The sequence below is a fragment of the Mesoplodon bidens genome (genome assembly GCF_964165515.1).
Source record: "Mesoplodon bidens genome assembly, chromosome: 3".
Taxonomy (NCBI): Eukaryota; Metazoa; Chordata; class Mammalia; order Artiodactyla; family Ziphiidae; genus Mesoplodon; species Mesoplodon bidens.
Window position 1 is genome coordinate 153,549,631 of NC_138178.1, and position 26,848 is coordinate 153,576,478.

At 50.0% G+C, this 26,848-nt stretch overlaps 1 protein-coding gene across 4 annotated transcripts in view; it reads left to right on the plus strand.

Moving 5' to 3' along the window:
• ADCK1 (aarF domain containing kinase 1) overlaps positions 1-26,848 on the plus strand; it is a 111,036-nt gene that overhangs the window by 52,215 nt on the left and 31,973 nt on the right. For all 4 annotated transcript variants that reach the window (XM_081230023.1, XM_081230025.1, XM_081230026.1 and 1 more), the window contains one exon: positions 18,616-18,774. In XM_081230023.1, the coding sequence (XP_081086149.1) occupies positions 18,616-18,774 (159 nt within the window). The remainder of the gene's footprint in view (positions 1-18,615; positions 18,775-26,848) is intronic.

Consider the following 26,848-nt stretch of genomic DNA (forward strand, 5'->3'; position numbering starts at 1 on the left):
AAAGACTTTAAGAACAGTCCACATTGGGGGCTTCCCTGGTGGCGCAGTGGTTGAGAGTTCACCTGCCGATGCAGGGGACACAGGTTTGTGCCCCAGTCCGGGAAGATCCCACATGCTGCGGAGCAGCTGGGCCCGTGAGCCATGGCCACTGAGCTTGCGCGTCCGGAGCCTGTGCTCTGCAACGGGAGAGGCCACAACAGTGAGAGGCCCGCGTACCGCAAAAAAAAAAAAAAAAAAAAAAAGGTCCACATCAAAAAGTCTTAAAAAAAATAAAATAAAAAAATAAACTACGGGCTGAGGCTCAGTCAGGGTCTGGCTTCTAGAAGGAGCAAAAGGATCATTTCTGAGGCAGCATGGCATGAAGGTTAATAAAATAGGCTCTGAATTCAGAGGGCCTTGCACAAATCCCAAATGCTACCATATTCTAATTGTATCATGAGTTCTTTCTGAGCCCCAGTTTCCTCATCTGTAAACAAGAGTGGTAATAAAACCTCTGTATTCATAGGGCTGTGATGAGGATTGAAAGCTGAACCCGTCTAAAATGCAGTGCGCAGCGCATGGTGAATCCCAGTAGCTGCTAGCTGTGGTTGTCGTGTATAAGTTGTGAGGAAGAACTGAAGCAATAAGACGGGACCCTCAGATTATATCCAGCACCTCACCTGGTACTTGGATCCTCCTGGGGTTTGACAGACACTGGATCTTCTCGTTCAGCCCTCATCTTCCAGCGGCAGCTGCTTTAGACACAAGTTATCCAAGAGCGTCACTAACTCACACGTTGTTAAGGGTTTAGAAATCATCTTGTTCAACCCCAGGTTTTCACAGGTGAGGAAACTGAGGCTCAGAGAGGAGAAGTAACGTGCCCAGGGTGGTACAGCTGCTTAGTGGTAGAAGCAGGCCTAGAACCTGGGTCTCATGACTCCTGATCCAGGGCTAGTGCTCCTGGACTGTACTGTTCAGGGCTGGAAGCTTAGCGCCCAGAAGGAGAGGCCCCGCACAGGAAATGAGGCCGGTCTTGCTCTCAACGAAACCCAGAGGGCCTCAGGTAGCTTCCACCCTACTTGGGACCTTGTAGTTTCTTGTGGACTTTCAGGAAGCTGTATTTTCCTAAGTTCATCCCTCAAAGGGATGGATTCTCTTCTTCATATCCTTCTATCCGTCCTTGTCTGTGCTTTGGGGAGATGATACCCATGCGCTTACCAGTTCACCTTTGGCCCACAGGCCATGCCTGGGGTGCTCCCCTTCTCTGGGATCTGTCCTGCAGGGTGGTGCCCAAACCCTCTGCTTAGCTGCTGTGTCTGGGCTGTTCCGTGGAGAACGAAAGGGCCTCAGCTCAGGGTGGCCCCACTCACTGACTCAGGAAGGTTGGGGTGACCACTTGCTGCTTTGCTCACTCAGAAAATACAGGTTTGTTGAGCAGCTGATAGGTTCTTACCTCTGTGCCCACGCTGTGGTGGATACAGAAAATGTCAAAGCCACGTCACTCCCTCCCGCCGTCCCCCTCCCACCCCAAAGCCAGGCAGACAAAACAATACACAGAGGGAGTAATTAGAGAACAATCAAGGCCTCACCTGTGGGGCTGATGAAGGAAAAGTTTGGGGGAAGTTCAGAAGGGGGTTCTTGGAGGAGGTGGGCCTTGAGCTGGGCCTTAGAGGATGAGTAAGATTTAAGGAGGGAAAATACGACAGCACATGAGGCCGGGCAGTGTGGTGGCGAGGGCTGACCACAGCTTGTTTTGTGCCAAGAGCAGACCAGTGGGGTTGGAATGACAGGGAACTTTGTTGGGGTGTATTAGTTTGCTGTTGTAACAAAGTACCACACATTGGGTGACTTATACAACAGAACTCTATTGTCTTGTAGTTCTGATGGCTGGAAGTCCAAGGTCCAGGTGTCGGCAGGGATGGTTCACCTGAGGGCTGTCGGGGAGAATCTGTTCTCTGCCTCTCCCCTCGCTTCTGGTGTTTGGAAGCCAATCTTTGGTGTTCCTTGGCTTGTAGAAGCATCACCCTGATCTCTGCCTTCGCTGTCACCTGGCGTTCTCCCTGTGTGTGTGTGCACGTGTGTGTGTGTGCATGCGCACGCATGTGTGTGTGTGTGTGTCTGTCTCTGTGTCTGAATTGCCCCTTTTCATAAATGCAGTCATGTTGGATTAGGGGTCCCACCCTATGCCAGCATGACCTCATCTTAACTAATTACACCTGCAAGGACACTGTTTCCAAGTAAGTTCATGTTCTAAGTACTGGGGGTTAGGACTTTAACACCTGCGTATTCAGAGGACACAAATCAAAACCCATAACAGATGGGTGCATTGGGTCTTTTGTGGTTGTGAGGATCAGAACCCCAACTTGATCTAGCTGAAGCAAAAAGGCAGATGTCTTGTCTAATGTAACCACATCTTAGGAAGGCTTGGGGTGGAGCTGAGCCTTTGGGGAGCTCTTCCCGGACTCTTCTCTGTGTCTCTCCACTTCTTCCTGCAGGTCAGCTTCATTCATGTTCCCTCCATGACCACCTGGCACCGGCAGCTCTCAGCCTCACCTCTTTCCATCTGTGGCCCAGGAGGAATTCCCCCCACTGCTCGAGTTTCATTTTATAAAATAAAGTGTCCCCCTTCTTCCCCCCAATTCATCTCTATCTGGAACCCGAGACTGAAATAAGGTTTTTGCAGATGTAATTAGGCAACTTAAGATGAGTTTACACTGGATTAGGGTGGTCCCCAATGGCTGGTGTCCTTATAAGAAGACCATGTGACAATGGAAGCAGAGATCTGAGTGATGTAACTATAAACTGAGGAACTCTGAAGATTGCTGGCAGCCAGCAGAAACTAAGAAGATGCAAGGAAGCATTCTCCCTTAGAACCTTCAGAGGGAACGCAGGCCTGCCAACACCTTGACTGCAGATGAGCTGAGCTTTTAGAACTGTGAGACAATAAATTTCTGTTGTTTTAAGCCCCCCCATTAGTGGTAATTTGGTGTGGTGGCCCTAATTAGCAAATACAGTTGTCTGTTCCATACGGACCAATCACTGTGGTCGGAGGAGGTAGGGTCTGTAAGATAATTACCCCCCTCATTTAAACCCCAAGGTTTAGAATTGGGGTCGGGTGGGAAGCAGCAACACAGGAGAAGGCATAAAGATGCGTAAGGCCAACAGAACTGGAGATGTTCATGTCAGCGGATGGTAATGTTAGTTTCTTTTTATTTGGTACTTGCTATGTAGTACACATTGGCAGGATGTTTTACAGATATTGTTTCTAACCCTTAACAATAATTCTGCAAGTGTGACAGATTTTGCCGTTCCAATTTTCTATATGAGGAAGCAGAGACCCTGAGAGGTTAAGTAACAGCCACAGTCACATAGCTAAAGGAAACAGAGCCAGGCTTCGAACTCTGTTGCCTAAGGCCTTGCCCTCCTGCATTCCAGCTGCTAGCCCTGAGGAGGGACTGGTTCCCAGAGGACATTAGAGTGGACATAAGTGTTGGGCCTTGATGTGTAGGCTTTAGGGGGTGGCCACAGGCCCCAGGAAGTAATGTTAAGTCAAATCAGCTAATAGTGTGTGTGTGTGTGCGTGCGTGCGTACGTGTGTGCAAGCTCCCGTGACTGATGGAAAAAGACATTTCAGGCAGAGTTAGCCAACACTGCAGGATGGATGGAGGGGCCCCAGGCAGGAGCTGTGGGAAGGGGCTCTTTCCATCATCCACATCTGGCAGAGGTGAACTCTCCCTACAGAGCCTTTTTTAGCTGTCTCCTGGGGCTTGGGCAGGGCCAGTTTCTTCTCTCGCCATCCCCTTGGAGCTCCGAGCAAGTGTCCCGAGCTGGGCAGTGAGTCAGGAGGCTACAAGCCAGAGGATGAATGCCACGGTCACTGCTCTTGAGGGAGCTGAAAGGGCAGCTGACCCCATGCCCTCTGGGACTGCTGGAGGGACAGCAGGGTCCTCATCTTCTCCTTGAACGAAATTGTGGCCTTTCCTCCCCTTCCCAGGGAGAAGGGGTGGGTCTCCACTTGCAGCCCTCAGGGCTGGGGTTGGTGGTGTGGGCCGGCTGGATGCACTCGCAGTGGCTTCTCTCTCCATGTGAGCCAAGCAGTTGTCTTTACCGGTGATGGCTGGTGGAGAAGCGAGGATCTGGAGGAGTCCCAGGTTCTGCCCCATCCTACAGTGCACATAATTGCCAGCCTTGGCCCAGTGCTCATGGCGTGAGAGGTGCTCATCCTAGTTGGGGGTTCCCAGAAGATGACTCCAAGAAAAGGGTTCCAGGGCTTCCTGGTGGCACAGTGGTTGAGAGTCCGCCTGCTGATGCAGGGGACGTGGGTTCGTGCCCCGGTCCGGGAAGATCCCACTCCACTGCCGTGGAGTGTCTGGGCCCGTGAGCCATGGCCGCTGAGCCTGCGCGTCCGGAGCCTGTGCTCCGCAACTGGAGAGGCCACAACAGTGAGAGGCCTGCGTACCGCAAAAAAAAAAAAGAAAAAAAAAAAAAAAGAAAAGGGTTCCAGTGCAAGTGGTTTTGTGGGAAGCTCAGGGTCTTCCAGTAGGAAGTGGGAACGTGGTCCGGGGAAGAGAAGTCAGCCGGTGGCTGTGTGCTCTTAAACCAGCTGCCCCAGTGGGTGAATGAAGGTTCATGCTGTGGGGAGACTGGGAAACGGTGCTAAACATTCACCTTAGAATCATCCCACTCAACAGCCAAGGGAGAAGGTAGGGTGTTTATACACCAGCTTTCTAACTTCCTGAGTGATGGCTGCTCCAGAGGGCTGTTAATTCCTGCAACTTTGGAGGAGGAGTCCTCAGGCACAGATGAGAATTGCAAATCAGGCCAGAGAAGGAGGAAAGATCTGAGGGAATGGGGGGACACTGGCAAACTTTGCAGGCATCATCTGTAATCCTCACAGCTGCCCTATGAGGGGAAGTACTATTATTATTCCCATTTTATAGAGGAGCAAACCAAGACCAGAGAGGTTGAGTCACATGCTTGAGGTCACACAGAGAGTACCAGGCAGAGTCAGGAGCAGAAGCCAGGGCTGACTGCAGAATCCAAGCTCCTAACCACTGCGTTCCCTTGTTCTCTGTAAGGACCCCTGTGCTTTTCACAAGGTTTCATACTTCTGGCATTTGATGGATTCTCCCAGCATTCCTGAGTGGGAGGCGGGACAGGCAGATGGGGAACCTGTCAGGTCAAGGAACTGAATGTTTCTTAAGTGTTTTTTCCTTCCCTAGCACGTGTTAGGTGTTTTCAAACACAGGGTCTCATTTAGTCCTCACAGCAGCTCAGCGAGGTAGGTATCCCTTTCCCCATTTTTTCCAGATGTAGAAACTGAGATTCAGAGACGCTAAGTAACTTACTCAGTATCACACAGCAGGACAGTGGCTCAACTGGGAACTGAACCTTAGTGTTGTCTGACTCCAGAGACCCACACCCTTCATGGAGGCGAGGGCCTGGTTCAAGGCCGCGCTGATGGGCCTGTGGGACCCAGTCTGCCTCTGAGGGCCATGCTCTTTCCTCTGACCTCACCGCAGTCTTCCCTCTTGCCTTCAGCCCTGAGCTGGCCCTGGGCCTATGTTGCCTCGAGAGCCAATCAGATGGTAGCTGAGGAGGTGCTCTAAGGAGCTTGCAGGGAGGTCATCAGTCTCTCCTCCCCATCTCACCTCTGGACACACCCTGTGTGTGTGCAGGCAGGGGCTGGTGATGGGGGAGTGGGCTGCTCCCCCATGGACTTCTCCAGGGAGGGGCCCCCCTCTCCTCCCACTGCCCCCCTCGCCGTCTACCTGATGCTGCTCCTTGGCAGCAGAGGGAGGCAAGCCCTCCATGTCCGCCTGATATATGTTCATCGTTGAAACAATAATGTTTAATCTGGAAAGGGCTAATCAATTTTTTATGCTGATTATGAATAGGCCAGCTGTGCCTGCTTCTTTATTCATGGAGCTTTAGGAACAAGCCCATGTCCCAGGCCAGGCTCCCTTGGTGATTTCTGCTGTAGGGGGCCCAGCTTCAAGGAGTGGTGCCTTGGGTGCCTGGCCTGTGCCACTTTGGAGGTGACTCCGTGTGTGTGTGTGTGTGTGTGTGACCAGAGAGGGTAAGCTGACTCCAGGTGGAGAACCGGATGTAGTGTGCATGGGTGCCTGTGTAGAGGGTGGGATGGGCTGGGGAACAATTAGGGGAGCATTGGATGGAAGGTCAGTGTCACAGGGTCATAGCAGTGGGAGGGCGATCAAGGATCAAGTACCCTGACACCTCCTTTTACAGGTGAGGAATTAAGACCCAGAAAAGGTGAAGCAACTTCCCTAAGGTCACGCTGCTGGTTGGTGGCAGGGGTGGGGTTAGACCCCCCTACTCAGAAGACAGAACACTTTCCACAGCAGTACGAGCAGGGCAGAGTCAGAGGAAGGTACTGTGTGGGCTGCTCTCCTCGAGTTATTGACATCATACAACTCTGACATCTCGGAGGAGCTTGTATTTTAGGTACAGAATGAGCTGTAGATGTAACTTAATGAGAGGTTAAGACAGGCTGAGAGAAAGTTCTCTGAAGTTTGGGCTACAGTTTTCAGGTGTTCTTGGAATCAGTGAATAGGATCTTAGGGAGGGGTGAATTAGGACACTCTCTGAAGGAGGAGAAACCGGAGTGGGACTTCAGTGCTGTCAAAGGAGAACGAGCAGAAAGGCCTGGAGAGGGCCTTGGGGCAGGTGGAGTGGCATGAGCTGACGGGCAGAGACAGGGCTGAGGATCTGAATCTGAGCCAGACCAGGGAGCCTGTACCTCTGGGCCTGGGTGGTGTGGCTGCCCCACAGGCTGGGGTCCCGTGTGTGGACCCGCCACCTCCCTTCCAGGACGTCACCAATCTTTTGCTGATTCATTTATTGGCTCAGCAGATGTTTACTGAGCTCTGCTGTGCGGGCGCCGGGGGTTCTGTGCATGAACAAGCTGCCGTCATGGTGCTTGTGATCCAGCTGTGGGGATGGCAGATGCTAAACAAGCGATCAGGAAAGTGAAAATCTAATGACACTTGTGATAAATGCCACGTGAGAGGAGGAGTGCTCTGAGTGTGGGGCTGGGTGGCCTTTCTGAGGACGTGAGGATTAAGCTGAGGCCTGAGGGTAATTAGGGGAAGGGGAGGCAGCACAGAGAACAGAATGCAGAGGCCTCAGGGTGGGGAAGACAGTGGATCTGTCTGGGGGCAGAAAAGGGGTGGTAGTGGCTGGACAGAGAGACACCCTGGAAGGTGAGGCTGGAGAGGTGCTGGGCCCGTTCGGGAGAGCCGAGGTTGGCACTGACTGGCTCCCTGCAGAGGACGGCGCAGTCCAGCCTGCAGGCTTGCAGGGGATCGGGGTGGAACTGGGTGACCAGTTACAAGGCTCCTGTGGTCGTCCAGGCAAGAGGTGATGGTGACTTGGATGAGGCGTGGACAGACGTGCTTTGGAGGCTGAATCAACAGGACTCAAGGATGAATCACATGGGGAGGGGCCAGGGAGAGGGAGGTGCCACAGTGGCCTCCTGGGGTTCTGACCACAGCACCGGAGGGGACGGTGAGGAGAGTGTGTTAGCAGGTCAGCCTGCAAGCAGTTTGGGGAAGGGTCTTTCTACAGGGCTGGGGTTTGCACAGTGGCCCCCTCTCTCCTCAGTGGTCAGAGAAGGCTGGAGAGTCCACGTGGGTCTGAGTAATTTGGGGTTCACCATTGAGAGGCTGGGATCCGGCATTGGGTTCCTGGTTTCCAGATATTAAAAAAATACCCTGATCTGACGTGAGCTCTAGGGCCGTGTGTGTGTGTGTGTGTGTGTGTGTGTGTGTGTGTGTGTGTGTGTGTGTAACGGATTTTGTAGAAGGAGAAGCTGTTACTTCAACAGCTGGAACAGCTTCTGCAAATTAACTGTGTCATCAGCATTGTGATGAGGGGTCTCTCATGGGCCCCCACTGCTCCTCCCATCTTTGGTGTGTGAGCCGATGACAGGTAGTTCTGCGTGAGGACTGAAGCTCCTTGGGAAGAGGGGAAGATGCTGTTTCAGCCAAGCAGGTTTTAGGGTTTGGCCTGGGGGCTGGGAAGGAATGACATGTAGGAGGAAGCTGGGGGAGCAGGTGAGGACAGGACTGGCTCTAGGTGTGCCACCTGGCACAGCAGAGCTGGAAGCAGTTATGTGCCCTTCCTGTTTCCACATCTCAGGGTTTGCACTTGACCTGTGTTCCCCCACTGCCAGTGCAGCCCCTGTCACATTCCCCAGCTTTCTAGCCCTGCCTCTGTCCTGGGAAATGCAGCAAAACAATAAAAACCGACTTGTACTGAGAGTGTTACACTAATGCTCTATTTCAGGGCCTGTTTTAGGTTCCTATTGCTGCTGCAACGACTTACCACAAATTTAGTGGCTTAAAACAATACACGTGCATTATCTTATTGTCCTGCGGGTCAGAAGCCCTGAAATTCAGGGGCTTGGCTGCTGCGTTCCTTCTGGAGGCTCTGTGGGAGAATCTCTTTGCCTTTGCCAGCTTCTAGAGGCTGCCTGCATTCCTTTGCTTGTGGCCCCTTCCTCCATCTTCAAAGCCATCAGCATAGCTTCTCAAAATTTTTCTCTCTCTCTTGTCCTTTCACCTCTGTTTCCGTTGTCATATCTCTGCTCTGACGCTGACCCTCCTGCCTCCCTTTTATAAGGACCCTTGTGGTTCCATTGGGCCTACCTGGGAATTCAGGATACTCTCCTCATCTCAAGAGTCTTACCTTCATCACACCTTTGGGGATCGGGATATAGACATCTTTAGGGGGCCATTTTTCTGCCCACCACAGGGCCAGATGGTAAATATGTTAGGTTTTGCAGGCCACACACTCTTGTTGCAGCTACTTAATTCTGCCATTGCAGGGTGAGAGTGGCCACAGACAATAAGTAATGAATGGGCATGCTGTGTCCCAATAAGACTTTATTCATGGTCATGGAAATGGAATTTCACATAATTTTCACGTCGCAAAATATTATTATTTTGATTTTTCTCTCTTAAAAATGTAAAAAAGTATTCTTGGCTTGTGGGCTACAGAAAAGCAGGCAGTGGCCTGGATTGGCCCATGGGCTATAGTTTCCTGGCCCCCTGCTGTAGATGCATAATATCCTTTAACCTTTAGAACTCCCCTACCAATGGGTATTATTATCACTCCCATTTGCAGAAGGTTAGTGCAGCTAAGCGGTTTGCCCAAGGCCACTTGGCTATATGTTGGCAGATGGGGTTAGCCAGGAGTGTGCGTGGTTTCCCCCAAATGTGAGCTTTATCTTCCCCGTCGATCCAGCAAGTCTGCGTTTACCTCCGTCTAAAACTCCTGGGCACTGCTGCTGTCATATGAGAAGTAAATCCGGGAAACTTCTTATTGGATGGAACACGCTCAGGTGTTATAGAAAGATCGCAAGGGCTTTGGTACGCGAACCCTCTTGTTTGGGGCTCTGAGGCATAGGAACATAGCTTGGGCTCATTTGCTGTGTGTCATTGTGCCACCTCCCAAAGGCTAAGGAAGTCTGTCCTGACAGCAAATGGTGCCGCTCTAAGCAAAGCATGCTTAGGCTTTAGTTTTTCCCTTCCTATATTTTTGGGTGTAGGAACATCTGAAGGTTGTTGGGAGAAGGCCTTTGGGGTTTTGTGAGGGTGAGCCCATCTGGTTTTAGAAGTATGAATGCGAGTCACTATGGCCAGGCTTTCTCCGCCGTGGGCATGAGCGGTGGATGAGGACCCTCCTCCTCAACCAGGGGGAGACCCGGGGACCCCAAGTGGGCCTGGATTCCAGGTTGGGAGTTGGTGGTCATCTTCTCTCTGGCTCTCTGCTGTCTCCGTAACTTATTCCCCTTATTCATGGTTCACACAGGCTGTCCCCTCTGCCTGGAAGGCTCCTCTTTCCTTTCTTCAGCTAGTTAACTAGTTAACTGGCCCCTTATCCTTCAGAGCTCAGTTCTTTGTCTCCTCCTCCAAGAAGTTCTCCCAGCCTGGGTTTGATCCTCTGAACACAGGCTCTTATGGTACCAGCTACCTCTCTCTTCATGCACTTATCAGAGCTGGCCATTTATCTTTCTTTGCGATTTCGTGATTAATTCCTGTCTCGCTATTGGACTTCATGTTCCTGTAGTAACTCCAGAGGCTGGTGACCGTACCCAATTTGGACTCACTCCCCATTGAGTCCCCACTGACCAGCACAGGGCCCTGCACATAGTAGTCACTCAATAAGCATTTGTTGGATGAATAAACGAATGACCTTTAGGGAATATATTCGACTCTGTACAATGGGGGTGATTGTATCTCCTCTACCTTAACCTCAAGAGAGGGTTGAGAATTACATAAGAGCAAGATATTATGCAAATACAAGGAATTACCCATGGTTGAGCGTTCAGTGCCTGCAGAGCAAAGATATCCTGACATCCCTTATTCCAACCAAGCTCAAGTTCAAGGAAGAAGTGGTGAGTCCTCACATGGGCAGCATGCAGTGGAGGGTGTAGAGCTCAACCTGCCCGGTTCTTGGGTCTGAGCTCCCGGCACCACCCGTCTCTGGACCCTGGGATGGGGTGTGAGCACTTGACTCCCCGGGCGCTCTGCAGCTCCACGGACAGCTCATCACCTCTGTACTCTGATCACCCAGGGGATGCCTGCCCTGGTGGGGCCCTGGCTGTGGGAGTCCTCAACTTCATACAGCACTGCCTAGGATCTCTGGTCTCTTTACCCCAGAGATCTCTGTCACAGGCAGAGACATAGACCTGTCACCCTGTGCAGCTGGACAAGTTATTAAGATGGGAAATGTTGAAAGATTAGATTTATGACAGCCAATGGTGGGTTATGAACAATAATTTATCAAATGTCAGTGCCTGCAGCCTACAATTTACAGAAGGTTTGCTTAAACTGAGAAGATCTGATTGGACTGTGCCCTCCCCCACCTCTAATGAATGACAGATCTAATGGATGGCTTCCCGGGCTGGCCGGCCACACTGGGTGTTTATCTGCTTTTTATTAATCATTCTTATCACAACATTTCCATAGAGTCCCTCTACCCACAGCTCTCGAAGTGCCCAGCCACCTTGAGGGAACTGTAGCCACTTCCAGGAGGTGTTTTAGCTCTCCTGGATCAGCTGGAAGGCCTGGAGTCCCCTCACCAGGAAGAGGATGGGGAAATCAAACCTCACATCCATTCATTCACTAGGAAATACATACTGGGCACCAGTCGTGTGCCAGGTGCCTTGGATGCAATGCGGAGCAAAAACAGAAGTCTATCATCTAGAAGGAAAGAGGGAGGTGAAGCAAATATAAATTGAGGCAAAAGTGCAGTTGTGTAATTGCTCCTGAGGAAGGCAATGAACTCTGAGAATGTACACAGGGAGGCTCCCCTGAGGAGGTGACAGTTGAGCGGTGATTTGAAGGATGGGTAGGAATTCCCTCAATGAGGAATTCCTATTCATTCCTTCTAGGCAGAGGGGATGGCACGTGCAAAGGCCCTGGGCAGTGAGGGAGTATGCTGGTGGTCAAAAGAGGCCATCTCTTCAGGGCAGATGGAGCTTGGGGAGGGCAGAGGGAGGAGAAGGGGCAGGACATGTAGGCAGGGTCAGACCCTGTGGGTCGTGCTAAGGATTTTGGCCCTGGGAAGCTGGTGAAGTAGTTGAAGCAAGAAGTGACATGATCAGCTTATGTTTGGAAAACTCACCTTAGCTGTATGGGGAAGATGGCTTGGCACACAAAGGAACATGAGTGGGCAGACCAGTTAGGAGTCTTTGGGCGAAAGAGGATGGTGGCTTTTACTCACTGACAGAACAGACCTGAGAGCCTCCTTGTCCAGTGCTCTTTTCATTAGACCACCCTGTCCTCTTCATGGAGGCATCAGATGGGGCACCCACTACTCCTGCTACAGTTATTGGGGGTCTTCTGTAGGCTCTATGCTAGACCCTTTATGTATGTTGTTTCATACAACTCTATGAGGTAGGTACCCAAATTCCCATTTTACAGATGAGGAAGCTGAGGTACAGAGGGATTATGTCACTGCCGAAGCTGATGCACCTTGGAGCCAGAATTTGAGTCGGGGCAGTTTGACCCAGAGCTTGCATTGGAATCACTATGCCTTGCTGCCTCTCAGATCCGGCTGTCCTGGCCAGCAGGTGGGCATTCCCAGGGAGCATGTCCATGGCCATCCTAGGGTGGGCTGCTCCTGGCTTCTTGCTTTTCTTTCTGTCAGCTACTTGTCACCATCCTGCAGGAGAAGAGAAGCTTGGTCTGACCTGTGATGCCCTTGGCAGAGCCAGGTAGATGAGTATCCTGTACCTGGAGGCTCTTCAGCAAATTGGTAAGAGTTTAGCATCATGCCAGCCTCCTTGCAAGAACTTAGACAGGAATGCTGTTTTGTAATTTCTGGGGAGGACCCTTGTTGAGAAGGGCCTCAAGTTCTGCTGTTGGCCCAGCTTGGCAGTAGCAATAGCTAGTGGCTCTGCAGAACCAACACTTTGATCTTCTAGAACCCCAGAAATAACACAGATTCCATGGAAAACAGGTTCTAGGTGTCCCTGAGCTATTATTGTCATTTCGATCTTTATTATAATAAATTGTTCTGAGTGGGAAGCTGGAGATGGGGCTGCGCCCACCTTGAGGCAGGGCAGCTGTTGAGTGCGGAGACGGAGAGACACCTGGATGCCTTGTCCGCTCCCCTGACCCCCCAGGGTCTACATGGCGATATTGGGGGTCCCCTCTTCTTACCTTGCCTGAAGGTCCTTTCAGGGTTAGGTTAAGCAGCACTGGGCAGGGGGCACTCTCTCCAGCAGGTGCTGCTAAAATGCAGGTGTGTTTTTCAGAGGCTGTTGCCTTTTTCTAGTAGGACATTCTGCTGGACCAAGGTCCCCTCATGGCTAGGGACTGCCTGTTCTGTGGGCCCATGTTCCTAGCATGGTGTCTGTCATTTGATGGGCCTGCAGTAAATATTCATTGGCTTAGGCTAGGAAATGGCAAATTGGTTTCATTTCATATGTTAACTTTTGTCAGCTGGTAGTGGCTGCGTGGAACACTGGGTTGAGAGAGATTTTGAGGCATCATCTGGGCCCAGCAGGAATGAAGGCTGTGATTGATTAGTGATGTCTGGCAGGGTGTGCTTGGGGTACATTAATTAGCTATCGCTGCATAACAAATTACCCCAAAACTTAGTGCCTTAAAACAACAGACATTTGATATCTTACAGTTTCTGCGGGTCAGGAATTTGGGAGTGGCTTACTGGATAGCTTTGGCTCAGTCTCTTCATGAGGTTCTAGTCAAGATGTTCGCTGGGGTCGAGTCATCTGAAGGCCTGAGTGGGGAGGGAGGAGCTGCTTCCAAGATGGCCCACTGTTGGCAGGAGGCCTCGGTCCCTTACCATGTGGACCTCTCCACAGGTTGCTTGAGTGTCCTCGTGACATGGCAGCTTGCTTCCTCCTGAGCAAGCATTCCCAGAGAGAAAGCAAGGAGGACATCCTGGTGACAGTCTTGGAAGTTGGACAGTGTCACTTCCTCCACGTGCTGTTTGTTAGGAGTGGGTCATTAAGTCCAGCCCCTACTTGAGGGGCAGGAATTGCAGCAGAATGGGGTATCAGCAAAATGGGGTGACTGTGAGATGTAGGGGTTCCTGGTGCTGAGAGGGGGGATGGATTTTCTGCCCAAGGCAGACATCAGACATCAGTGTTTTTGCAGAGTCCTAGCCAGCTAGAGCTCTATTGTCTGCCTCAGGCTGGGGTGGGTATGGTTCACTCCAGCCACTTCATTAGCATGGGGACTTGTCCTTCTCCCCATCAGGCAGCAGTGGATGGCTGCTGGCACCCAGCCAGGTGGGGGGTAGGCCGTCTCAAGACCTTGAGAGCCAGATGTTGTTTGCTGCTGGTGCCATGGTAACCTGCTCAGGTGCCCTGGGCAGTCTTCCTGGCTCCTAAGTGGGAACTGCCTGGCCTTGGCATCGAGGCCTGGATTTGCTTCTGTCTGCATCCGGAGCTGGCCAGTTCAGGGTTTGCTGGCTTTGTTGGCATTATCTTTTGGTGATGTAGTTTCTGAATCCAGAATATGTCTGACGTGAATGAGTACGGGGACAACAGGATAGAGTATTTGAAATTGGGCCATCTTGGAAAATCTGGGACATCCCCCATCTTGTGACTGATGGGCCAGTCCCCATGAGGCTGGGGCTGCCTGGGCTGCAGGCTCTGGTGGCACTGGCTAAGAGACCCCAGTGAAACTCCCCCCAGGGGTCATATTGAGGCTTCTCTAGAAGATCCTGACTTCCTGCCTCCTTATTTTGGGCTGAATGAGGACCTGGCCAGTGCTTGGCTGCTTAATGTGGCACTTTGGAAACATTGCCCGGTAACCCGGGTTTATGGGAATCCTCCTGGTTGATTTTCTGGAGGCTCTCTTACTTTGCCCAGGACTAGGGCATCATGTCACGTGGTCTCTTGATTCTTGGACCCCAGCTGAAGGCAGTCTGCTGACATTTTTTTTCTTCCTGTTTTATTGAGATATAATTGACATCCATCACTGTATTAGTTTAAGGTGTACAGCGTGATGATTTGACTTACATATATTGTGAAATGATTACTGCAGTAAATTTAGTTAGCATCCACCATGTAATATAGACGTGCTGAAGTCTTAACCTGAGCCCCTGGTCAGCTAAGCCCTTAGGAGGTGACACATTTCTTCTTGCCCTTCTGATGTTCATAAACTCCCCACCCCTTACACACACACACACACACACACACACACACACACACACACAGCTGAGAAACTTTTTCCCTGATTATTTTTCCTTTTCCAGACAGAGACATTGATATATTTGAATCATGGGCTGACAGTAATTAAAAAGCACATAACGTCATTTTAAAATGTAGTTGTTTTAGTTAATTGATTTTGCCGCCAGACCCAGAGGGAGAAAAAAAAGAACAGGGGAAAGAAAGCCATAGAAGGGGAGAGAGGTTTCTGCGCGTGACTGGAGGCAGCTGAGGGCCCTGCTTGAATCTAAGTGCTGCAAATGCTGCAGGTTGTTTCTGCTAATGGTTTTCTGCTAAAGGTCTGGGGAATGAGGCCTGCTTGGAGGGGGGTGACGTTTGTTTCAGCTGCACGAGGGGTAAAATTCTGCTTTCGGGACAGGGTCTATTTTTCCTTACTCTCTATCAGCATAAAGTACTTCCAGCGAACACTTTGAATCAAGGTTCCATTTAGAGATACTTTATTCATATTTAATTACAGCCTGTAGCCCCAATCTTTAATTACGGTTTTTTATAAGCCGGCTAGGAACATTCACTAGCAATCAATAATTACGTGTGTGTGTTGTGTGTGAGTGTGTGTAAGCACAGGAGGGTGTGGGTGTCTGACGTGCTTACTGATAAAGGGGAAGAGGATGGCTGCAGGGTCACCCCGGAGGCGGTGGGAGTGCATGGATGGGGTGGGGTGGGCGGGGTATCTGCCCCACAGGTTCCCTGGGCCGAGTGAGTAGTGCATCCTCACTTGCCATGCCTCTTTGCTTCCACTGGTCAAATTGAGGATTTGGGCAAGTCCTCACAGCTGGGCCTCGTGCAGGGTGCTGAATGGGCACCTGGGCTTTGGTGGTATCTTGGGACCCCCCACCCCCACCCCTGGTGGGAGCAGGGAACTGTGGGAGGCCCCCCTCCCCATTCCCTGGGGATATGGGGGACCAGTCTTCCTCTTACCCTGAAGATTGGGATATGCTTGCCTTGGCGCGTTCCTCCCCCCACCCCCCCACCCCCGCCCCCTGCAGCGCTCCTGGCAGCTGTTCCTGCCACACAGCCCTAGTGATGCCATGTCACTCTTCAGTTGCAGTGACTCTGCAGCGTCCCTGCAATGACTCTGATTTGAAGACTCGTTGTCCTTCTGAGAGAACGAGCAAGTGTTCCCAGGGAGCCAGGCGGAGGCTTGGGGTGGGAGTGGGGTCAGATAACCCCCAGGTCCTCTTGCCCATCCTAGCTGCCGGAGGTGAGGGTCTGAGTTCACAGCTTTTCTCCAGAAAACATTCTCCTTGGTGCTCCTTCAGGAATTACCAGAGGCTTTCCCAGGAAGTGGTGTTGATCTCATTATGTAACGGACAGGAATGTTGCTGAAGTTCCATCTCCCTTCAGTTCCTGGATCCCAGTCCCAGCAAGAGGGTGGGAAGGAAATGGAACTCTCACGTACTGGCCTCTTGGGGGTACCGGCCACCATGCCCAGGTTTCTTTCATCTATCCCTGCTGGGGCCTGAGAACACGCTGTGTCAGTCAGAGCCCCTTCAGTTGTGTGTGACAGAAAACAACTCAAACTACCTTCAGCAAAAAAAGATATTATAGGGCTTCCCTGGTGGCGCAGTGGTTGAGAGTCTGCCTGCCGATGCAGGGGACATGGGTTCGTGCCCCAGTCCGGGAAGATCCCACATGCCATGGAGCAGCTGGGCCCGTGAGCCGTGGCCGCTGAGCCTGCGCGTCCGGAGCCTGTGCTCCACAACGGGAGAGGCCACAGCAGTGAGAGGCCCGCGTACCGCAAAAAAAAAAAAAAAAAAAAAAAAAAAAGATATTATAGGGTGGGCATCCAGGCATGGCTAGACCCAGGGGCTCAGCCACTGTGACCAGGATTCACTCTCTCTTGGCTCTGCTTTCTCCTCTTTGTTGCTACTGTGGGACCCCTGGTAGCTCCAGGCTTCAAGTTCAATTTTTAGCTTCAAGTTGAGCAGAAAGAAAGAAAAGCGCTTCTACAGTTCAAGCAAAAGGAAAACAGTTGAGTCTGATTGGACCCGTTGGGTCAATCTCTGATGTAATCAGTGTGGCCTGAGGTACCCGGGGTTCTGACTGATCAGGCCAGGGTCTCACCCCACTCTGGAGTAACAGGTGGAGCCCACCTAGGTAAATCCCACTCGTGACATGTGCTTTTATGTGTGAGGCCTTTGGAATAGTAGCAGTGTGGGAGTAGGATGGTCCAGCCATTTCAAAAGGAGGAAGGAGTTGATACAATCCCTCTCCAATAGAAAGAATAGTGGATTCAGTCTTTCAACAATATTTGTTTAGTACTGACTAGTTCCAGTCCTGTTCTAACTGTAGGGAAGTCAGCAGCAAACAAAACAGAAAAAAATTGCTGCGTATTTGGAGCTGATGTTCTAACGCGCTATAGGGCTGGTGGCCCTTTCGTTCTTAGTCTAAGCCCAGGTGCAGGATAAAGCGTTCCTGTGTGGAGAGACCCAGGGTGATTCAGGGGGATGATGTGGGAAGCATCTGGTCCTTAGGGAGCCCAGAACTCACGAGGGAGGGAAAAAGGCAAGTTGGGGAAGGGGGCAATAGGAGGGTACAAATAAATACCCAATAAGGAAGAAGGGGGGTGGGAAGCCAATCTGTACCCATCTCCCGTGACAGAAAAGGGTAGGCCCCTCCCGTGTTGCCTGGACCTTTGGCCCCCGCAGGATGTTGATAAATGGCATGGAGTTAGTGAAAGCTACCAAAATGATGACAGGACTGGAGGGAGTGATTTATGAGATGAGATTAGCAAAGTGATGGTGCAGCCTAGCAGACAAAGGGATGGGGTGGTGGCCGTGGGTCGTGTGACCTCTGAAGTCCAAGGAGAGGAGAGGGGCTGAGGGGTAGGATGGAGTGGCTGCTGCCGAAGGGGGACAAAGAGAGGCAGGGGACACGGACTGAGTGGACCTCAGCACGAGAGCCTGGGCGGTGTGAGAAGGAGCGGAGGCATGTGGCATACATATACACATTTGCGTGCGTGCGTGCGTGTGTGTGTGTGTGTGTGTGTGTGTGTGAATGAATGTCTGGCCTTTCCAGAATTGTGAGGCTATACAGGGAATTCAAGAAATGGAGGGGATGAGAATTTCAGACCTGGACAATTTTGCAAAAGGCTTTTGGGGCCCTGCTTCCCATCTCGTAGAATATTCATATCTGGACCATCTATCTGACCACTCAAGTCAGACAGACTTTTCCTTCAGGAGAACTGGAATGGCATTTCTAAGAGGGAAGAGGGAAGGAAGAAGAGAAGAGAAGATGGAAGAGTAAGGGGTATGTGTTCCATTTCATAGAGAAAGTGAGGCACAGAAGGGGCAGGGATCTGCCCAAGGTACTTGGGGTGGCATCACACATGAAGACCAAAAGCAGGGCTCTGGTGTGCAGAGATCTCTGCCAGGTGGCTGGGTCAGGAGTGGACCTGGGGACCCATGTTGAGGCTCAGGCAGCAGCAAGTGGTAGCTGTTGGGTTTGGAGCCTCTAACCTGGGCTTCCTTGAGTTTTCCAGATTGACAGGGTTGGAACATCTTCCGTCTGATCCCTGGGCTTGGGCTGCCCTGGGCCCAGGTTCTGTTAACTTTTGATCATATCCATACGTGAGAGCCTCGGAGACACAATGGTGGGGAATTAAATGGATGGATGATGCAGAGTTCTGAACACTCGAGATGGCACTTTTTTGGCTTTAATTGGAGGTGCTCAGGGTACCCATGCACAGGTATGAGACCCACCCTCCACGTGTGCTTTCTGTCTCACTCCCTGCACTGGTGGCTGGTGTGAATTCCCATGGCACTAAAGGGCCCAGGCAAAACAACTGATAGAGGAGAAAATCTGTCTTGGGGGCACTGGGCAGTGCTGGCCCTGGCCCATCCTCCGGGCCCCTCTCACTGAACCGAGTCATCTTAATTGCTGTGTCCTCTCTCCACTCTTGACAGATTCATGATTTGTTCATGAGCTTTGACGACACCCCTCTGGGAGCTGCCTCCCTGGCCCAGGTCCACAAGGCGGTGCTGCATGATGGGCGGACGGTGGCCGTGAAGGTCCAGCACCCAAAGGTGCAGGCTCAGAGCTCAAAGGACATTCTTCTGATGGAGGTGAGAGCCTTCCACCTTCCCCTTCCTTCAGACTCATTCTACATTTCCCTGGGATCCAGGCAGCCCCAGTGAAACTGGTTCAAGGCCTGTAGTTTGGAGTGTGGCCCTTTGAGCAGCAGAGTGAAAGAGGAGAGCCTGAGACCACAAAGGAGGTGTCATGACAGCGCTGTGACCAGGGGACCCATGGCAGGGTTGCTTGACTTTTGATTCATTCCTGGGAACTGTCTGTGGGTGGTCTCAGAACACGGTGGGCAGCTGCTGGGGCCAAGGAGACCTCAGGGGGATATTGTAGAAGTGAGACGACCCACAGGTGATTTCCTTGGGGGTAGAAAAAGTTACTTCCTAATTTGTTAAATTATAACAAAAGGGAGCATGTGGTCAATCAAGGGATATGGAAATGACAGGCAGATCACATAGAAATATTTATGCAGATTGCACCTTTGCTTCCCTGATATTTTGTTTTGAATGAACAAAACGTGTATGCCCTAAAATGGCCCTGGGACCGCTGTAGTGGGGACTGTGCCTCTGGACTTTTCTAGCTCCATGCCTGGAGCAAGGAAAAAGGGTGAGCGACCAGTGCTTGGGCGGTAGCCAGCACCCCCAGTGGAGGTCAGCAGTCTGCCTACCCTGCCAGCTTGTCCCTCTCCTTCCTTTTCTCTTTCCCCTTCCTTGGTTCCCTTTCCTCACTTGGGACACTTAGTTTATTCTCTCAGCTCACTTTGACTAAACGTAACACGTACATAGGAATCAAGAGTGAGTGACCTGCATCTTCATCTTCAGGGGAGCTCGCCATTTAATGGAGCAGACAGGCTTGTACACAGAACAGCCCTTGACTATGAGCTCCGTCAAAGGGGTGTTTGCAAAGTGCCTTGGAGCCCTGTGCCTGGACTGTTGGGGGCATCAGGGGGCCTTCACCAAGGCACCCACGAGACAGCCAGGCAGGGGAAGGATGACCCAGCCTGTGCGAAGGCCCTGAGTCTTAGGGGAGCAGGCTGTGCTTGGAGAGCTTCAGCGGGTTCAGATGGAACGAGCTGGGCGTGGGTGCAGATGAGGCTGGGAAGGTAGGCAGGAAAGAACATGAAGGGCCTCGTATTCCAGGCTCAGGCGCAGAATGGTATACATAGTAAGTACGTATTTACTGTGGAACCGAGCAGATCTGATTTTCTTCTGTAGTCAGTGGGGAACCATTTAAGAATTTTAATCAGGGGAATGTCGTGATCAGATGTGCCTTAGAAATAAAAGTCTGTTGACAGTCTGGAGGATGTATTGGAAGGCAGAAAGACTGTAGCCAGGGAGACTAATTGAGGGGCTGCAGCCTTGGTCTGAGAGAGAAGAGATGATGTGAACCCAGGCAGTGTAATGGGGGTGGAGGAGAGGCATGGACTCACGGGGTGGAATCATCAGGACTTTGTGACCAGCTTTACATGGGATGGGGGAAAATACTGGTATGAATGAAAATGAAAACAAATTGTAAGTTTCTGGCTTAAATGATTAAATTTAGGTGCCTTTAACGATGTGTATCAGTCGGGATTCAGTTGGGGGAAAAAAGAACTTGCTCTAGGTATTTCAGAGGGAATTTAAAACAGAACATGGGGTTCACAGGGGATGGAATTGCTGAGAAGCCAAGTGGAATGGTGAGATAGTCACCAATAGCAGGAAGCCACTGCCACCCTCCAGGTGGAGGGACAAGGAGAAGAGGTGGTTCCCTGGAGCCCAGGTGCTGGGGCCACCTGAGGGGAGTGGATCACAGACCTCGGGACTGTCTCCTGGGGTTGGAGCCACAGATGCTGTTTGAGGCAGTGGGTGTTTCACCTCCTCCTCTTCCCCCCCCCCCCACCCACCCCCCATATTCCACCAAACCTAGCTGGAAGCCGGTTGGCAAGGGAGCCTGGGGAATGTAGTTTCTTATGAGATTAAGGGGGTGGGATGGATGTCAGAGCAAGTGGAGTGGGTGACGGAGCAACTATGTTCTGTAAGACATTGCCGTCAGTAGTGTTAGATCAGGATCTCTCTGTCGGTCTGCAATTCAGGCTGGAAATACAGCGTCTGGATTTATCAGCAAGGAGACTCATGGGAGCTGAATCTGGGGCAGTAGCTGAGATGACTTAGGAAAGCTATATAGAGTAAAAATAAAAGGAGGGGGCAGAGAAAGAGCTGTGGGGAGCATCATCTGGGGAGTGTGCCCAGGAGGATGAGTTCCGGAGGGGACTAAGAAGGCATGGTCAGAGGGATTAGAGGAGAACCAGGACTGAGCAGCTACATCCAATGAGAACAATGTAGAGAAGAGAGCACTTCAGTTATCTAGCACCCCAACTGATACAACCACTAGTCTGTGTGATGAACCACCTGAAAACACAGTGGCTTAAAACACCAGTCGTGTATTTTGCTCATGACTCTGCAACCTGGGCAGGGTGTGGTAGAGAGGCTCATCTCTGTTTTATGTGGTGCCAGCTGGGGTGGCTTAACTGCAACAGGAGGACCCACTCACACGGCTGGCAAGTTGGTTCTGGCTGTTGGCTGGGAGCTCAGCTGGGGGTCCTGTGGGTCAGGGCCTTAGACCCTCACCAAGGCCTCTCCAAGGCTGGTTGGGCTTCCTCACAGCATGGTGGCTGGGTTCTAAGAGGGAGTGTCCCAAGAGAATAAGGCTGAAAGCACATCACAGTCTTATGACCTAGCTGTGGCAGTCACGCAGGTTACTTCTTCCTTACTTTATTGGTAAGAGCAAGAGTCACAAAGTCCCCCTTGGTTTAAGAGGCAGGGAAATAGACTCTACCTCTTGATGGGGGAGTGGCATGGTTCCAGAAGAGCATTAGAGTGGGAGGTATTGTTGCAGCCATTTTGGAAAATATAATCTGTCAGAATTACTGCATGTTATCAAATGCAATATAAATTCGTAAAGCTCTGAAAAGAGTATTTTTGGATTTGGCGACTTAGAGTTCTTGGGAAGAGCAGGGAGAGTGGGGTGAGTGGGGTGGAAGAGAATTGAGGCCTCAGGGAGCAGAAGCGGTTAATGTAGACTACTTTTTTCATGTTTAACCATGGATGGTGGGGGAGGGTGAGCATAGTGGTTAGAGCAGAGCACAGGATTAGCGGCGGGGACCTGGGGCAGGCTGTAGCTGATGGGGAAGGGGCAGTGGAGCTGGGGACTTGGAGATTTAGGAGAGAGAAGTAACTGATAGATCTGGTTTAGGAGGAGCCTGGAGGGATTGGGCTCCAAGGACACAGGTGGAAACAGTAGGCTTTGGCAGCCCTTGTTTGAGGCTAGAGGAAGGTAGTAAGGCTGGGTACAGATGAGTGAGTGGGGCAGAGGAGGGAGGTGGGGAAAGTGGACAGCTGAGTTGTACCAGCCTGATAGCCTCTATTTTTTCTCTGAAGTAGGAGGTAAGACCATCTGCTGAGAAAGAGGGGGTAGGAGGTGGCATGGAGGCTTGAGCGGGGAAGTGAAGGTTTGGAATATTGCTGGGTGCAGTGGAAAAGGGAGCTGACCGGGACTCGGGAGCGGGGTTGCCGAGGTGCATTGGGCAGCCACCTGGAAACCTTAGTTTTCGGAAGCATCAGTCAGTACCTACAGAACAGCCATAGATGCAAGTGCACTGTGAGTCTCGGAGGATCCCTGGGTGTCCTGGGACCCAGCAGCTATGCCTGCATTAGCTGGGAACCTGTCTCTGCCTGGTGGGGCCAGCAGACCCACTGGGGCTGGGAGGACAGCTGACATCTTTTCTCTGCTCAGAGCCTCACTGCTCCCTAAGTAATGGTGGCCGTAAGGTCAATATCAATAATAGTAGTAATAAAAATTTGGCATCTTCCTGCCTGAGATAAGCATCAGATGCTTTTCTTGGAAATCACCAGCCCTGTGACTATGTGCAGAGCACAAAGTGGCTCCTTCGCAGTGGCTGGGGCTGGGATTGCGAGGCAGATCAGAGACCCGCACTCACAGCCTACAGGAGAGAAGCTGGAAATGAGGCCTGAGGTCACCACCTCCGTGGACCGTCAGCATTAGCAGCAGCACAGAGTGGTACTGCCTCGTCACTGGGCTCGGCCTCTGGTGGAAAAAAGTCCTATCTGGTCACCCTTTCTGCTTTACAACTAAGAGGTGCCAACTGGAAAGCTCATTTTGTTTTATATTTGAAATGAGTATTACTATTTTTTTCTAAGTCCAGACCTAAACGGTGCCTTGATTTTAGGAATGACACATGCTCCGGTGTGCTTGGTAGGAAAAAAATGATTTCTAGGAGGCATTAGGGCTATCGTACCCACCAGAAACTTAGAGACAGAGGGGAGGCAAAGCTACTTTTCTGCAGAGCCTTCTGGTGTTTCTTTTCATGCCAGTTCCAGGTATTGTGTGACCTCATGCTTCTCTCCCACTGCCCACTATTGTCTCTCTCTCATCTCCAACCCTGTGATTGATCACAGCCTGGTCTTGAGAGGAAGAAAACCTGATTAAAGTAGTTCATACTAAGGAGAGAGTGGCCAATAGGCTTAACCTCTGGATATTTGCAGTTTAAGAAGTGGGCTTGTAAATCCAAACACATAGCTGCTGTAAGGATAGAGGTTTGCAGAAATGAGACTTTTGAGAATAAGGAGGTGGGGGCTACTAGCTATATCAGTTAGTATGCTTTTAACTGCATGTATCAGGACATCCAACTAAAAGTGGTATAAATAATAGTAACCTATATTATCTTACATTACAAGACATCTGGAAGTAGGGTCAGCTGTTTCAAGGTTGACTAATCCATCACTTCTTTGTGGTTTTTAAGGACCCAGGTTCTTTATGTCTTCCACTCTGCCAGCTCAGCTTCCTGGCTTGTCCTTCTAAGGTAGTGCCCCTCATAGCTGCAAAACAGCTGCGGGGTTCCTGCTACTACAAGTAGATGACGTCTAGATGCCAGAGAGGGCTTGTTTCTTCCCTCATATTAAAAAGTAGCCCCTTAATAGAATTCCTTTCAGTTTTCATTGGCTAGAAGCAGGCCCACATCCCCAAGCCTGAATCAGTCTTGGCAAGAGGATTGGGACCACTTTGATTGGCTTAGATCAATCATGATTTGTCTTCTCAGGCTAAGGCCTGCCTTCCTTGAAGGACAAGAAAGATGCAGAAAATTGAGGTTCTGTTAGCCAGGAAGTTGGCACCCAATAGCATGTGCCACCCTGGTGTTTTGTGTCTCCTCCTCTTGGGGAAGGGGATGGTCTCGGTGATAGCTGTTGACCAGTGCTAGAGAAACAGAGACTGACTCTCAGTAAATGGTGATGAACTTGATGGTGTCGGTGACTTTGCACAAAAGAGAAAGGCACAGCCAAGGGTGTTTTCAGCTTTGTCATTATCACCTGATATTGTCCCTTTAATAATTGGGGCAACTCTACTTCTAGATGCACGGCCAGTGACTCTTATTGATTTGAGTGGCTGTCCAGAGCCAGACTAATTGGGCCCAGAGATTGGAACAGTGATTCAGCAGCAAGGGGAGAACTGACAAGGCAGAGTCTGTCTGCTGGCGGGCTGGCTTTGCAGCAGTTCTTGCCTGCCCACAGTAGCAGGGAGCTTAGCAGGCCGGGTCTCACTGCCACGCTCACCATTTGAGAACAGGGTAGGACTCAGTTGACCTATGAAGCAGTAGCAAGACCATCATTCCCAGGTCCCAATAGCACTGTCCTGTATCACTCCCTGTTATCTCTTAAGCTTCTGAAATTGATGATGAACACCCCCGTGCTCTATCACCCCCTAAAGCATCTAACTCACGGCCGGGCTCCCTGCCCTTCATGTACCACCTGTCCCCACGGTGCTCTGCAGCATTAGGGTCGAACTCTCTGATCTGAGCACCAGAATCCCATCCACCATTTGATGTCATCCAGCCCATACCAAGGGACTCTAAAAGTAAAGACCTGTGACAGTTGATGTGTTCGATTTTTCTTGAACAACATTTTCAATGCATGCTGTCTGTCATCTTGTTTCTTTTCTGAATGTGTTGATTGAGCAGTGGGTGGCTAGGTAGTGTTTGTGTTGGCACAGAATCCAACAGCTGATTTTATTTTTTTTAATACATTTTTAAAAGCCTCAGAGATGTAGACCATCCCATGGAAACTTCTCTTCACCCTGTAATTCTGCTTTCTAAAAAGTATGCACTTTAATAACTTATCAGAACAAAGATAAACCCCGTGAATGGTAAGCTATTTGCATCACTCTGAACTGATTTTCGATCCTTGTCCAACATCCAGTTTTACCAGTTCAGATCCGTGTAGGCATTCTATTTAGGGTCCTGTTTTTCCATAGAACATTATTTCTTTTATAATATATAATAACTTGATAGCAGTAACTCGAATTTCAGTTGCATTTTACAGTTTACAAAGCTCTTTTTACGCCTTATCTCAAGTTTCCTGTTGTATTGTCCTGTATTGTATTGCCTGAGACAGGGCTGCATAAAGAAAGAAGTGGAAAAAAACAAACAAACCCAACACGTGGGTCCAAGTCCCGCATTTGAAATTAAAAGCTACGTGACCTTGAGAAATGCTTTAACCTCTTGGATCTGATTCCCTTCTCTGTGAAATGGGCAAGAAGAAGCAGAAATGAGAGCATGTATATAAAGTGCCTCATAGCGCAGTGCCTATGCCTGGATAATGATAATTCCCTTTTTTTTTTTTGCTATTATAAACAGCAGTCACTAGTTTTCAAACTTTTATGTGACTCTCAAGTTTCCCCTTACATTTCTGTGTGGCTCATAATTTATTTTTCCTACTGTGAGCCAATAGCCCTATAGGAGAATGATTTCATTATTCTACCTTGAAGGAAGTATTAATTGTTGAATATACCTTGATTGATTAAGAAGACTCCAAATCAAGTAGAATATTCTCAGGCATCTTAAAATTGTGGTTCCCCCAAATTCAGAGGTAGTCCTTTCTCCACCAAAATCTTAGAGGCATAAAAACCTAGTGCATTTGGGTAATGCACATGTGAACATATAATTATTTCTGGGGAGAGGGCAAACCTTTTGGAATGTTCATTTATTCATTCACTCATTCATTCATGTGAATATTCAGTAAACATCTGCTGGTTATTGAGTACGTGCTAGGCACTGGTGGAAAATTGGCTGCTGGAAGAATTTTACAGAGAAGATAAATTTGGGAGAAAAATAAAAAAGTCAAACTGATAACAACACCTGTTTTATTTTCGTTGATTGCATCTGTTGTCAAAAAAGAAAAACTTGAATCTACTTAGGGCCGGCTCTTAAGAATGGAATTGAATGAAAACAGAAGGTGAAACTGAGGAGTTTTATTTTATTTTCCCAAGCCAAGAAAAGTCTAAAATGATAGCAGCCCAAACCATTTTAGACTTGGACCAGACACCTGACCCCTCTCCCCACCCACTGTGAAGTTCAAGGGGTTGATAACCCCCCTGAATTATGTACAAAATTATGGGAGTATTTACATTTTCTGGGCTTCATAGCTGGCATCAAAATTTCAAATTGGTGACTTCCTAGAAAGGGGATGGTGTCCTATAAAGCTAAGAACCCCTGACTTCCATTCAAACAGACCCTCTCATTTTTAAGTAACCAAGGAAGTGACATGCCACCCACCACAGAATGCTTTTGAGACCAGTTTTATGAGTAATGCAAATTTTTTGGGGTTATGAATATTAGTTTACTAATTAGTTACTAGCAATTAATATCAATCAATAAAATCTTTGGCTGCTTTTATGATTCATGACATTAAGTATTAATAATAATCAATAGGACTAGTCATGACTAGTCACATAATTGATTAGTAACAGAAGAGTCTTTAAAGTGCCTTTCAGTGCTGTTTGGATATTAATGATAATTAAAAATTTCACAAATAGCAGTGACCATACAAATGATGAGGAGTTATTGTGTGGCCAGAAGCCTCATCTCCTGGTATAGACTCCACTGGGCTACATGTGGGTCTCTGTGTATACCTACGTCTGGTCCAAAGTCATTACCAAGAAGGTAATCAGTACATTTTGATTGAACAAATGAGTGAGACTCATTGTGGCTCCTTCCTTGTCCCTCCTGGGTGAGAAGCTCTGGAATCTAGGCTGGAGCAAAACACCCAAGAGGGTTCTTGCTTGAAC